The sequence below is a fragment of the Solea solea genome, chromosome 2 (assembly GCF_958295425.1).
Source record: "Solea solea chromosome 2, fSolSol10.1, whole genome shotgun sequence".
Lineage (NCBI taxonomy): Eukaryota > Metazoa > Chordata > Actinopteri > Pleuronectiformes > Soleidae > Solea > Solea solea.
The window spans coordinates 26,555,436-26,569,562 of NC_081135.1; the positions used below are offsets into that span (position 1 = coordinate 26,555,436).

A 14,127-nucleotide genomic window follows, 5' to 3' on the forward strand; every position below is an offset into this window, starting at 1 on the left:
ACTTTGGTTTTTCTCATTCATTTCCCATTCATGTGTATGTGGAAATTTTTCGCAGTTTTCACGATTTTTGTCGCCATGGTTACTCGAAAGTCTTACAAAAGTCATAGCACACCATTCCCGATCAAGCCGCACGTTTTGATATAACATGTGTAGTGAGAACTCTAGGGAGTTCTGACTAGTATGCCTTGCAGCAGCAGGCATTAATGATCAGAAACAAATGGATTCACGTTTGAATTTTGATTCATTATCCAGACTTGAGTGGGAGTGGAGTATTGTTTTTAGTGGCTCTGTGTCTGTCTGTTTGTCTGTCTGTGTTGCCGCACTTGCCAATATGACCAACAGAGGCTTGTGCGTGAATGGGGGGGGAAGTCTGCCATCTCTGATTGCCTTGTATTTCACGAGAGCTGATTGTAACTTTTTATTTGTTTAGCATGTGCAATGACATGATGCCACTTTTTAATGCCCCTTACCAACATCACAACCAATAAGCTGTATCAATATTGTTCTGATGCAGTTACCACTTGCACATGGCCCATGTGTGCCGCCCTAAGTCACATGACGGCAATATAATACTCATCATTAGTATCTAACTCACAGGTGTCAAAGTCAAGGGACTTTTTGTTATTTGACATCTGGCCCTCGACATGGACACAGTTTTTAATTTCAGCCCCCTCTGTAATATAGTTTAAAACCCCTGACTAACTGGTCAAAGTAAAGAGTAAAATGTGATCTGCTAACATAAAACAATATCAAATACCTTTAATACGCTAACAGGACCAAGTGTCACTGGTGAGCACATAACAAATAAAAGAATGAATATATTTATGAACTTAGGGGAAACTGAGGTTGGGAAGCACACTTTTTTCAAAAATACTACCCCTGTTCTAGTAATACAAAGCTAAATGCAAGTCGTTTAAGTATTCCTTTAAGTAGACTTACTGTACTGATTTACTAGTGAATTAACTCATTTAAATTCCATTACTGGCACTAAAACTTAACTAATTTTTACTTAATTAAAAAACGTTTGATACCTTGTCCCAGAAAGGCTGAGATAGTGAGTGCATAACAGTTTTTTATTTTGGAAAGAAAAAAAAAAAAGTACATTCCACCACTACTTCACATCAACTATTAAAAAATAATATGCCTACAAAAGCTGCTACTCGTTTCATAAAATACAGTTGCTTCAAGTCTCCTGACTTCAGCTGTGTGGAGATGCCTCCAGTGGACTGTGACTCAATCCAACTCCCAGCTGGGTTAAAGCCCAGTGCAGGATTCATGTCTGTCCACAGGACATGTGACAAAGTCTCTGCCTGGGGAAGAAGAGGAGGAAACACTACGCACCACATCGATCCAATTCAAAGTAAACGCTCTGAGAAAGTTAACAATGTGTTGGATAAAGTTGATGAGACTAGTGTGAGTGGATGTCCAGTACAGACAGACTGTATTAAATGCTACAAACGTCCTTATGCACTGAAAACATAATCCAATCAAGCCATTTATGTACTTACTATACATTCTAGAAATGTAACTAATGACAGAATTCAACAGTATAAATGTGTCAGTGATTCTTTTTTTTTTTTTTACACAATTAACTGCAGAGGATTATAATAAATAACTCTGCAAGCACCAAAAGTAAAAATGATGTAAACAGTTATTATTTTTGAGTGGCTTGTTCAGGAGTACAGAAAAAAAAACACCTTTCTTTAAAGCTGTGTGCCATTTTGTAGTTTCTTAGAGAAGGCTCAATCATAAATACTGAAAAAAATAAATAAACATGTATACAAAGCCTGCACCGTTGAAGATTAAGAGTCAGTGGCGTACATACGTTGTAAATCTTTGATTCCCAAGCACAATGTCGAGTCTAAGAGTCAGTACTTTTGATATACAGAACAATATTGCACTTAAAGACGCTCATCCACAAAGAGGTTTCTGTCACCAAATGTAGCAGCAGTTTGTCCTTCCACATTGCACCACTGTTATAATACTGACTTTGTCAGGGGTGAAGAGACCACCAACACCTAAGAGGAGGTTTCATATTATATGAGGAGTAGTGAAGAAAGTCCACACTTTTACTTTTTCTACATCAGCAGTTCAGTCCATCGTTTGTCAAAGAATCTTCTCATGCTGTGTCCGGCTTGTCCAATTTCTGAATCGTCTTCGTTGAATTTTTCACAGTTGTCAAAAACCAGGTTCATGTCAACGATGAACGGGTCCAGACTGGAGTACCTGCAATCATTAGAAGAAGGAAGGAAGAAGGAAAGGATCTTTATTGTCATTTTACAGATTGCACAACGAAATTTCAATGTCAGATCCAACTTATAAACATTTATGATACAAAAATGACATAAAAGATGTTCTCTTCTTAAAAGGTCCAGTTTGTAACATTTATATTTACAGTATTTAACATTTCGTCACTTTAAAATAAAATAATTGTGTGGCATTCCCAGTCTTAGAGAAAGCCTTTAACCCTTCTGTCGCCGAGAGGATTTGGCATGCGTACTTCTCATTACCGTAACTCCTAGACTGTTTTGTGATATCTAGAAAATTCAAAAACTATGGACTGGCGGTCTGTCCAGGGTGTGACCCCGCCTTTCGCCCTATGTCAGCTGAGATTGGCACAGCACCCTGCGCGACGCTCATGTGGATGTAGAAGCTGTAGAAGATGGATTGATGATACTGGAAAGCAGAGAAATAGAGCTTTCCACGGGATGACTGTCCAATCACAGACAAGATTCACCAGCAACTTATCAGTACCATAACTCCTAAACGGTTGAATAACTGCCAGAAAGTGAAAGTTATCTTGGAAAAGGGGGCAGAAAGAGACAGAAACACTCACTCTTTGAACATTGTTTGACAATTCTACAACATAAAATCAAAATAAATCCAGGCAGCCTGGACATCAAGAGGGTTAATATGTACATGAGGCAATGGTCTTGCGTTACAAAGGCCACTCTCTTGTGCTGCCATGTTTCTATTGTGTGTTTTGAAGCAGAAGCTACAAACAAAGAAAAACTGCTTCACCCACATAAACATGAGGTGTTAAAGAGTGTGTCCATCTGTTTTTGTGTGTGAAGGACACCATAGTTTTCCTGACTACATACAAGTCCTTCATTTGTTGCACTCTGCAGTTTCACCACTAGATGTCACTTATTCTTACACACTGGATCTTTAACAAGCACCACTCTCACTGTGACAGTCATGCAAACGTACTGGTTGTTTTGGAGTTTCTCTCTGATGGTGGAGAAGTCCATGGGCCTCTTGATGACCTTCTTGTATCCAGGTACGGCCTTGTGGTTGACCGGAGTGAGAAAGGGCCACGCGTCCTGATGGGCCTCCAGCTCAGCCAGCAGCTCACTGGAGGAAACAAGCAGACACGGAGGATTCAAACTTACATTTAATATGGTTTCACCCGTTTTGAGAGTTTTTTTTAGAGATTCAGAACTGTACAAGAATGATAAAACATTTGTTTAGTCAGATGAATTAAAATAAATGCCGTCCTCTGCATGCAGTATGTGTTCATCTATACCTGCATTTTGCCAATCCAGTCGCGTCATCTACGGCTGTTTTGGCTTTTTTGGCGCAGGGAGCGACGCTGTCATTATTGGCCTGGGAGCTGCTGGACGGATTGTCTTCTGAATTTCTCTTCTTTAACTCCCTGGTACCCTTTTTTGACATGCTGCTGCTGCTGCTGCTAGAAGCCTCCTCTTTGACGAGTTCTCCAACCACAGATGATTTACCATTTTGTTTTATCTCACTGCCTTTCTTCGCTCCTGAAGCTGTGGGGTTCCGTTTCTTCGTAATCTGGGGGGATTGACCACTTTCCTGAGAGACAGAACGTACATTTCGAAGACTGAGAAACACGCACACCATGTCTTATCAAGATTTATCAATTTGACTATATGTGTAGATGTGAAACAGTTCATTTGAAGGTTGTTTTTTTTTTTAAATGATCTATGCATTGTTTCCTCTTACAATAAGCCTGGGCTAAAAAGGTCCCCCACTTAAATTGGATCTGCTCAAAATGTTAATGCGTTGTCTCCTGGGTCTCTTAGGCCCCACCCCCCCACAAAATGGATATTTAAGTGCACCTGCTAACATGTGATAAGAGAGAAGAATAACGGCTCCTGCGAATAAACAACACGGTGCTCGTGTACCTTTGAAACACAAGTGGGACAAAACCAGTCTCCATCGGGTACTTTGCTGATCTTGGGTTTATGGCAGTATGTGTGGCAGCCTTTGTCACAGCCGTCACAAAGTAGAAGCAGCTCTTCGTTATCTCCCTTTTGACAGTGATGGCAGTGCTGTAAACAAAACCGAAGTATAAGTAGTCCAAAAATTCAAACGGACAAACTATGTGTCACTGTGAAATTTAGTCTCATCTTCACCCTTTACATTGATATCATTCTGTGCAGGCAGATTAGATTGTTGCTGATTGTGCCACTTCTCTTATATCGTTGATAATGATGCTCTAAAAATGCATGCTGCATGTACAACCTTTAATCTCTTGTCCTCTGCTGCCGGTATACTTCAACAATCAGCCTAGTATGTTTTATTAATGATGTTATAATCATATGTAATGAGTTATCAATTACATTAACACGAGCGCCCTGTGACTCTTTAGGAATCATGGTCACAGTCTCCTGTTTGTTCCCGAGTTATGGCATTGAATAAAGACCATAAATTCATTTTTAAATCTAAATCACAACTTGAAACTTTACAATAATCACATTTGATTCTTCTATTTTTGACAGCTTAATCTTCAAAGCGTATTAAAACATGTAATGTTTGTGTGTGGTAATGCGCCATCATATTTTTTATTTATTACACAGCTAATACTAAACTGAACCATGGCACAATAAATATATCGCAAATCAAATTGGAATTGTAATATCTGTCAGAAAAATTGCCTTTGTCCTATCACATACAACATGGCATAGTTTCTTTGTTTTAATCCAGTTTAACATTAGTCTACCAAATGTGACAATACCATAAATGTGTTCTCTAATCCATCCAAATGTGCACCAAATTTAGAAATGTCCAATCAAAGCTTTCAGGAAGGATCACATTCATGAACAAACCATAATTTCTCTCAATGACTTGTCACTGGTGTGGACATAACAAAAACAAATCTTTGATGGAGAGCGAGGGGGAGAAATGAGGCGTTACTAACCACTTTCATGATGGAGCGCTCCCAGGCAATGGATTTCTGCAGCTGCTGAATACAGAGTGACAGCTGAGCCGAGCTGCGAACTTGACTGAGGGCTTCATGCCACAGCCTCATCCCAGGATCCGCCTTCTTCTCGTCACTGCTGTGAGAAAACACACAAGGAATAAATGGTCTTGGTTTTGTGCAGCCATTGGTAAAATTAAAAGAGGTTAGCACTTATTCATGTATAACATGTACTGCTATGCACTTTGTCTTCAGATACCTTTGTTCAATATTCTTCTCCAACTCTGCCAGCCTCATGACAGCGATATCAAGTGGATTATCCGGCTGACGCACCACGGCGTCGGGATGTTTCTCCGGGTTGGTTTCTTTCCAACCTTTGCTGTCAGGAGCCGGGGAAGAGACCAGTGTGTGCTCATGATAGACAAGATCCTCTCTGTCCGAGTGTCGCTCAGGGTGTGTCCATCCCTGAGGAAGTGGCAACTAAGATTCATTTTGGGTATCAGGATGTTTCTCACCTCTATGACCTGTAAATAAATAAAGAAAGAAAGAAAGGAAGAAAGCACTGTGCTTCCTTGCCCGTACCTTGACCTGCAGGCCGGCCGAGACGACTCGTCTCTCCAGATCCTCGACCTGCTGCAGAAGGCAGATGTCCACGTCCATGGCCTGTTCCTCGACGTTCCAACTCTCCACCATCTCCTCACACCCCTGCAGCTTCTCCAGCTCTGACACATCAATCACTGCCATACAGACACAAATTACCGTGACGGGAAAAAGCATGTCAATCGAAAGCAACGTGATTATACATATTTCCGTCTGATACCAGATGACGTATATTAAAAATATCAATAACATGTTTATTTATAACACTGCATGTGAATAGATCTTAAGCTAAGGACAGGACAAATTCAAATTCAGCCTGAGTCAGTACATTCACTTAATTGAACTAATTTAACACCTAAATTAACGTCTGTCCACAATCTATTATCTCTAGAAATCTTCTAGAGATAAATCTGTTTAAAACTTTGACAGAACCTCCCTGGCAGAGGCAAGCAGAGCAGAGCAGAACAGAGTAGAGAAGACTTGGATACACCACCTTTGCTGCTGGCACAGAGCTGGATCACATACTCCATGTGTTTTTGGATTTGTTTCTGCAGGACTTTCTCTCTGATGCCTCGGCTGTGGAGTGCCTTAACCAGACTGTGCAGTTCCTGCGTGTCGGACACTCGCCACCAACCACGCAGCATCTCTGAAATCAAATTCAACAGCTGACTTTTACCACAAAAAGATCACAGCGTGTCATTCAGTCCTGTCTGGGTAGTGAATATCATTATTCCAGCATGTTTCATTTGTGCAAAATGGCAGCGAGCCAGTCTTACCCTCGGGAATAGGCTGAGGTCGAGGGTAGTCCTGGGTCTTGGCCACGTCCACAGCAGGAGATGAGGCAGAGGGACACTTGTCACTAAGGGTCTCACTCTTGTTGACAGTGTTGTTATTTACCCCATTCCCATTACTCTCTGCATGCTGGGAGGCCTGATCCAGCACGGGGGGTAGAGAAGTGCCAGAGAAGGGCAGGCTGGGACTCATTGTAGCACTGGACACGTCACTCAGTGTCAGTCTGCTTTGATCACTGCCAGATTTTTCTTGCTGAGAGGAAGAACACACACACACACACACACACACACACACAGTTTTACTCCACTACTACATGTATAATTTATAATAGTTGGGACTGGGTCTGCAGCATGAGGAAATTGTCATGTAATACAGAATAATACTTGCAACATTTGTCAATGTTCTATGGAAAAAAACTACATGAAATAGTTGTGACTGATATGACGATCACATTACTGTTATCCACCAACCTGAAGGACGGGCGAATGTCTGTTATTGATTTGAGCAGCAGTGTTGTGGCTGGCTGTAGCAGGGGGATTAGGGGAGAGGGAGGAGGGGGATTTGGTGCTCGTGGTCTGTGGAGAAGAGGAGGACGCTGTAGGGCTGGAGCCTGAAGTGACTGAGCAGTCGTCACAGGGAGAGCGAGGCAAGAGTGTAAACCACTGGCTGCTTTTATCCATCACTATCTTGGAAAGCTGGAGGAAGCTATCTTGATCGTGCTGAAGGACAGGCTGAGGACTACAGGTTATCCACGGACTGCTTTGGAGCTGGGGGGCACAAAGCGGCGATGTCACGGTATCCATCTTATCTCCAAGTCTCTGATGAGCGTTTCCAGGCAGGGGGCTGTGGGATATTCCTGTCTGAGAGCTGGGAATTGAGGGATAAAATGCAGTGGTGGGGATTTTAACAGAGTGACAGTTCTGACTGTTATCAGAGTTGACGTTTGAATCTTGAGCCAGTTTGGCTACTTCAAGGAGTTTGCTGAGCTTAGATAGAGAGCCAGGGTTCTGGAGGAAGAGATTGTGACTGTCTTTGTCCTGTTGGCTCTTCACAGCGGCTGTGTCTCCGCCTGCGCTCAGTGCCAGGCTGGACACTGCTGGCATGGTTGTCTCTTCCAGCTGCTCCTCCTTTACTCTGATCACCTGAACAGTCTCCTGTCTTTCCTTCTCCATCTCCAACACTTCACAACCTTGAGAAACACATGAGAGATGAGCTCAGGCAAAACGCATAAAGAGAACACAATCAAATGTATGTCAAGCACCTTCGCTACTCTCCATGCCTTCAACAAAGATGCCACACTGTGGGAGGAGCCAGTAACTCCTCTTGTAGCGGTCCTGTCCAATTATCATGGAGCGCAGCGAGTAGGACGACTTAAACAGCTGCTGCCTGATGTGACTTTGTTGCTAAAGAGACAGAAAGTAGAGAGTTGACCACCTATGATCAATTAAACAAAATGAATTGACGAGCTTATTCTGAGGTAAACATGTGGGTTAAATTCACCTTATAGGTTTTCTCAATCTGTTTCTCCAGCTCGTCTATGTCTGAGTGAACACTGTCATCCTGTATGAAAACATTAGAGTGAGTTCAGTGGACGAGACAACATCTATTACAACACTGGTTTAGTCTCACTGTACACACCTCCTCTTCACAAATCTCTGCTTTCTTCCCTTTCTTTCCTCCTGAATCTTCTTCCTCCTCATCCTCGTCATCTCCTTGATCCTCGGTGTCATCATCCTCGTCCTCTTCTTCCTCACTATCCCCTTCTTTCTGCTTGCATTTGTTTTTGGCATTGGGGATGACAAAGGTGAGGTTGTCCTCTCCTCCCACATTGCTGTGTCTCTTCCCCGTCTTCTTGGTGTGGATGCTCCTCAGTCTTTGAAGGGAAATTGGACAGAAGACATATGAAACTCTGCTTTTATAGTGCACAAAATCTACTTGTAAGTGGTTACAGAAATGTTACACTCACTTGCGCAGCTCTCCATCAACGACCCATTTATCCTTCCTCAGGTTGGACATGTGATCTATGTTTTTGTCAATCTCACTGAAATAGAAATATATGTTTAAAAGGTGTCCATGTATAAGAACAGCTACATAATACACTGCACCTCAACGTAGCAGGCATCAGATGTGTTTCAAAGTAATACTGGCAACTAATAAAAGATTAATGAAAAGCGGTTTGATGCAACCTTTTGAAACCATCCATCAGGAATATTTTGTCATATTCCTTTTGATACATCTGTTTTTTCATCAGAAATTTAAGCCATCATGAATAAAACAGGACAATATCTTCCACTCTCAAAGGCAACAGTATTAAATAAAGCACAAGGCTGATAAGAAACAATTGTTTCTACAGTACACTCAAATCAATCTTACAAACCAACAATGGTTTATTTAGTGACAAATGTGTCAAAGCTGAAAAAGACCAATTTATTTTAGAGTTAGCTTAGTTTGGTTGTGAACAGCCCATGGACATGACTGCAGTAAAAGAATGGCAGCTTGCCTCACTTGTCAGAAAGTGTATTACAAAAGACAACATGAGAGTGAGGAGGCAGGTCTCTCACCTGATCACAGCTTTACTACAGCAGAGCTCATTAACCAGGAATACTAGCATGGACACCTTCTGACACGGAGTGTGGGCCTGAAAAGCCTTCGTTCTGAGGCTGGCAGCCAGAGCAGCTAGTTCTGTCTGCTCACAATGAGCTTCCACGTAGATTCGCAGGATCTCAGACACGTTGCCTCGGTTGATTTTCACATTACTCAAGAGTTCCCCCAAGCAGGTTTTGTTCTAAAAGAAACAATGTCAATGAAAGTGGAGTTTAGTCAATGACACATCGAGCATGTAGGGATTATTATGAAGTGACGAATGTCTGGCTATCTAAAGTGATTTATTAACATATCCTTGGTGAGGATACAACAGTTTAAGATGCCCTTGTATCATCATCAAAAATCATGTTAAGACATGATTACACCCTATAGCTAAATTGTTGCTATTTGTGGCTTAAACCTGAGATGCATACTAAAAACTGTAAACGGCCAAGTACTAATAAATGCATAAATGCACTGTTTAGCTATGCTGTTATAATATACAGTATTACCAATAAATTATTTCTTTAATATCTTCAGTATTTACTATTACGTAACTGTATTTAGATTAAATTAGACGTGACTGTGTACAGCAGGACAAAAGTAGAAAATAGTGATGGTATAAATCATAAAATACAAACTTATCAGATATATAAAAATGCAAAATAATCATATAGAATAGGGATATAAATTAGAAGTATACAAGAAAGTATTACACATATTATGAAGCATATTTACATACATACAATGTATGTAAATATGCATTCCTATTTACTGCAGGAAGGACTGAAGGTAGTGAAAGAAATCCTTAATGCAATCCTATTTGGCTTCAAATGTCAAACTTTTTTTTAGCCTTTCCCTCCAAGAGCAGCCATGGTTTAAGGGACACCACCAGCACTCCTGTCAACTGTCTTTTCTACAGTAAAATGTGGCATATGTACAACAGATATGCATGTGTTGTGCATATGTACAAGATTAACAGTATATGAAGCATTCACAATTCAACTACTGTACAGAATGCTATACTGGAGACTCACCTTATGACCTGCAGGTATACCAGGGTCACACACAGCCACAGAGAGCACGCTCACAAGCAGGTCCTGCACCTTGCCCAAACCCCCTCTGATGTTGAGCAACCCTTCCTGGAGGTCATTTAATTTGAGGTTGTATAAATTGGTTTCTAATCCCAGGACCTTCCCAAAGCTGTGCAGAAACTGCAGCACCATCAGGCAGTCAGAGAAGGTGTTCCCTGGCAGGACCAGACCAGGAACACGTGACAGTTCTGGAAGTAGCTGGACAAAAACATACAAATCGAAAAGTGTTTTTATTGTAGTCTTCTTTCAGGCTACGCTTCCACATCCTTGCATGCGAAGAAATATTATGAATACAAACCCATAGTCTGATAATATAAATAATCAGTACAACTTGTTATGATTTTAAAAACCACTTGGTGGCAGCATTTTGACCTTTACCTGTTTTCTTTTTAATCAACAATAGATGCTTTCAGTCATATTATGAAGCATGTATTTTAATATTTCTGACAATAAAACAATTTATGAAGAGCAATTCTAATCTTAGTGGCGATAGCTCCTGCAGTGATAATACTGCTTTGATTTGATTTCCATTTTGAGTATATCCCTGGCCGGGTGTTCAATCTCTTCACATGCATCTATTCCAGAGATGGTGACTACCCATGGTAACGTGTGTACTTTCATGTTCATTTGCTGCCCCACAGTGTGTGAATACCTTAAGATCGGCTAAACACATGTCTTCATTTGGCTTCTTAAGCTCCTTTGCTTTTTCCACTTCCAGCCGTTTGAGCTCTAGTTTCCTCTCTTTGTTTAACCGTCTCTCGTCGTCTTTCTCTTTCTTCAGACGCTCCTTCTCCTACAGCCAAGAGAACAAGAGTAATATCTACAACATAGCTTGGGATGGTTCCTTAAGTATTAACTTCACAGAGGGTGCTGCTAAATGTGCTAAATGACTAAAAGAGGTAAATTACATTCAACAAACATTTTAAAACATAAATATTCTTATGCCCCATCACTCCATATTGTAATGTCTCATAGAATTACTGAGCGGGAGGGTAAAACTAATCATAACATAACAATGATGCAAAAGTCAACAGGAGGGAATGACCGGAGATAATGAAATGTGAATGTGAGTCAGCAGTCATTCACCTCTGCCTTCTTTCTGGTCTCCACAGCCTTCATGAGCATCATGTGCTGCCGGCGTCTTTCCCTCTCCTAGCAGAGTATGGGCACATTATTCCCTATTCCATTTACAGTTTCTATTATTTTACCAAGAGACGGGTCACAGATGCAATACAATATGTACTTGACATGCACGTTAGAAGCAGCAGGACATTGACACAATCTTCACCCAATCTAAAATGTTGCATTCTATACTGTAGTGCAATGACACACAATCAATAAACAAAATGGTACATTATGATGAGGCATGATACAGCAAATGAGGGAGGTGATGGACAGAGAAGGGATAAGATTAAAGTTAAAATAGCCATTATTAATGTGAGTAGGGTCAACAAGCGGCAGACTCAAAGCTGGATCAGAAATGTGAGTAGTGAGTCATAGGCATCAAAGAATATTTAAATTAATACATCGATTATTATGTGCACTTAACTGGTTTTATAATCATTTGAATGACAATAAAATGTCTTTCCATTGATCTATCTGTGATTGAAATTTAACGTCAAAAGTAAACTATATAAGTCTATAACATTTGGCTTAATTATAGTTGCCATAAAAACTTGTCTGCCATGCTAGCTGCCATTACAGTCTCCAAAATGAAAAATAATTCTGCTCCATGAACTCAGTGGTGTAAATCACTGGCAAGATTACACAATATATTGATTTTTTTCCAGATGGTAAACTAAATAAAGTTGTCTGAAATGCTTTAGTGGGGAAAAAAGAAGCACCAAAAGCTTTTAAATCAAAACAGAAAGCTTTGAGTCAATCTTTTCATCCTCGTATAATTTCAGTGGAGTCAAGACATTGTTTTTCATATTGAGGAGATAATGGATGCATTTCCTCTGAGAGACAAATATAGTGCTAGACATTAACAGTGCACTGTTGTGGAAAAGCCATGCAGAGAGGGGTGCCGTATGAATGACTGGCCACTGTTCAACCACTGTTAACCAACACTGAACACACAGCTGTGATCGCAAGCATTTATCACAACACATTCACAACATGTTGCTAAAATTTACAAACAGACAAACATACCCATACCATATCTAGTCTAAGCCTCTCCAACTCCTGGTAGAAACAGTTTGGCAAAGTATTAAGAAAAAATAGAAAAATCACAGAAGAAAAACCAAAGTAAACCAACATACCAAATATATATAGTTATTTCTGGATATATTGTTCAAATGATAGCTAGTTAAGAGACCACCAATAACTCATTCACGTTATGTGGTCATTATAAAAATATCTACCTGGTGCTTCAGTATGACAGCTTGTAGTCTTTGCATCTCCCTTTCCTTTAGGAAAAATACAAATGCATTTAGAAACAACAAATCCACACAAATACACATCTTTTTAAAACACAAAGAGGAATGATCAGACTCATTAAGTGCCTGTAAATATGCCTGCTAATATAAAAAAATTGAGAGCCCTTATTTTAGAGATATGTAGACGACAAGGTAGATATTCCACCTCTTTCAATAACAATAATAAAGCCAGGTAAAGAACCAAAAACAACAAGGACAAAGGTTGCTCAGAAAACTCTTACTTACCTTATTTCGTTTCTCAGCCTCCAATATTCTCGCATTGGCTGCTTCTTCTTTTTTCCTTCTTTTAGCCTGTGAATGCACAGAGGTATTACAGTCACAAAACACACAGTTAAGTACACCACAGCAAAGCCATTGATTGACAATGTATTTGTGTTTTCAATGCTGTCAATAGAGGACATTCAACACAAATCTCAAAAGAGCCATGGCTCACTGATAATATCAACTCTAACATGTTTTAAATTTTGAGCTAAGAGATGATTATTCCCTCGCATGAACACTGAAAGACAAAATGGCAGCGGCAATGAAGTTAATATGAAGCACCAGCAGTCGGTGAGAATAAATTAAGCAAAATTTCAATCAGTAATTATAGCCCCAATGAAATCCTGTTAAGAGCCGCTTGCCAAGCGTGTCAACTGAAATTTGATTTATAAAAGCTAAAATACTTCAGAGCTTCTATTAGTGAGGGGAGGCTAAATGGGTATTTCACCTAGCCGTGGTAAAACTGTGAGCTACCTCTTACTTAATGAAACACTGTATTTTGTATTAAGCGCCATCATGGTCTGAGGAGATTTTCATATTCAATGGCACTTTTGCAAAAAACCAATTAAGAATTAGTAGTATGCACTCACTGGGTGTGACCAGAAGTGGGGCGACATAATTTAGGGATGGCCTTTGGTTGGCTGTCTTAAAAATTCCCATCAACAGCAGAAAGGAAATGTTTTAGAATGTTTCTGCAATAACTTTAAGGACGAACCTCGAGAATTTGCTGTGCACGGAGTTCTTTCTCCATCCGAATTTGCTGAATGCGCTTGATCTTCTCCTGGTAAAAGGATGAGGGTGAGATCAAATGAATTAACTGTGAAGTCATGCATGTCATAGAGCAGTGGAGGGGAGCAGGGTGGTGGGGTGAAAAAGTACAGCGGGTCTTTGCAGATGAGGAAGGTACAGCAATTTGAAGGATAGCAACATCCCTGTCCAATTTTAAAGCAATTCAACTGTGCTTAAAACATTTTCAACACAAAGCACACAAACTCTGCATATGCGACAAAAGAGAGCAGCTGCAGATATTTAGGAAATACTGAAAGGTAAACAATGGAAGTTCCTTACTTGCTGCTTAAGAATCTTTATTTGCTCTCTCTTTTTCCGCCTTTCTTCGGCAGCCAATATTGCTGGAAAAAACAAACAGGTGAGATTTGCACAAAGAGTATGATCTAGTGTTAAAAAAATA

At 40.3% G+C, this 14,127-nt stretch overlaps 1 protein-coding gene across 4 annotated transcripts in view; it reads right to left on the reverse strand.

Moving 5' to 3' along the window:
• Positions 1-1,055: 1,055 nt before the first annotated feature.
• Positions 1,056-14,127, reverse strand: part of LOC131455225 (bromodomain adjacent to zinc finger domain protein 2B-like) — a 41,749-nt gene continuing 28,677 nt past the window's right edge. The window contains exons 17-39 of one of the 4 annotated variants that reach the window (XM_058622732.1): positions 14,007-14,068; positions 13,654-13,719; positions 12,903-12,968; positions 12,603-12,647; positions 12,397-12,423; positions 11,326-11,391; positions 10,892-11,032; positions 10,183-10,437; positions 9,124-9,347; positions 8,529-8,603; positions 8,201-8,435; positions 8,063-8,122; positions 7,824-7,965; positions 7,033-7,751; positions 6,547-6,814; positions 6,264-6,416; positions 5,753-5,907; positions 5,430-5,635; positions 5,171-5,306; positions 4,155-4,301; positions 3,527-3,822; positions 3,211-3,354; positions 1,056-2,226 (exon numbers count right to left, since the gene is read on the reverse strand). In XM_058622732.1, coding sequence (XP_058478715.1) covers positions 2,079-2,226; positions 3,211-3,354; positions 3,527-3,822; positions 4,155-4,301; positions 5,171-5,306; positions 5,430-5,635; positions 5,753-5,907; positions 6,264-6,416; positions 6,547-6,814; positions 7,033-7,751; positions 7,824-7,965; positions 8,063-8,122; positions 8,201-8,435; positions 8,529-8,603; positions 9,124-9,347; positions 10,183-10,437; positions 10,892-11,032; positions 11,326-11,391; positions 12,397-12,423; positions 12,603-12,647; positions 12,903-12,968; positions 13,654-13,719; positions 14,007-14,068 — 3,836 coding nt within the window. In that variant the 3' untranslated portion in view covers positions 1,056-2,078. Of the gene's footprint in view, positions 2,227-3,210; positions 3,355-3,526; positions 3,823-4,154; positions 4,302-5,170; positions 5,310-5,429; positions 5,636-5,752; positions 5,908-6,263; positions 6,417-6,546; positions 6,815-7,032; positions 7,752-7,823; positions 7,966-8,062; positions 8,123-8,200; positions 8,436-8,528; positions 8,604-9,123; positions 9,348-10,182; positions 10,438-10,891; positions 11,033-11,325; positions 11,392-12,390; positions 12,424-12,602; positions 12,648-12,902; positions 12,969-13,653; positions 13,720-14,006; positions 14,069-14,127 lie in introns of all 4 variants that reach the window. The other 3 variants (XM_058622731.1, XM_058622730.1, XM_058622733.1) reach the window with 3 other exon arrangements.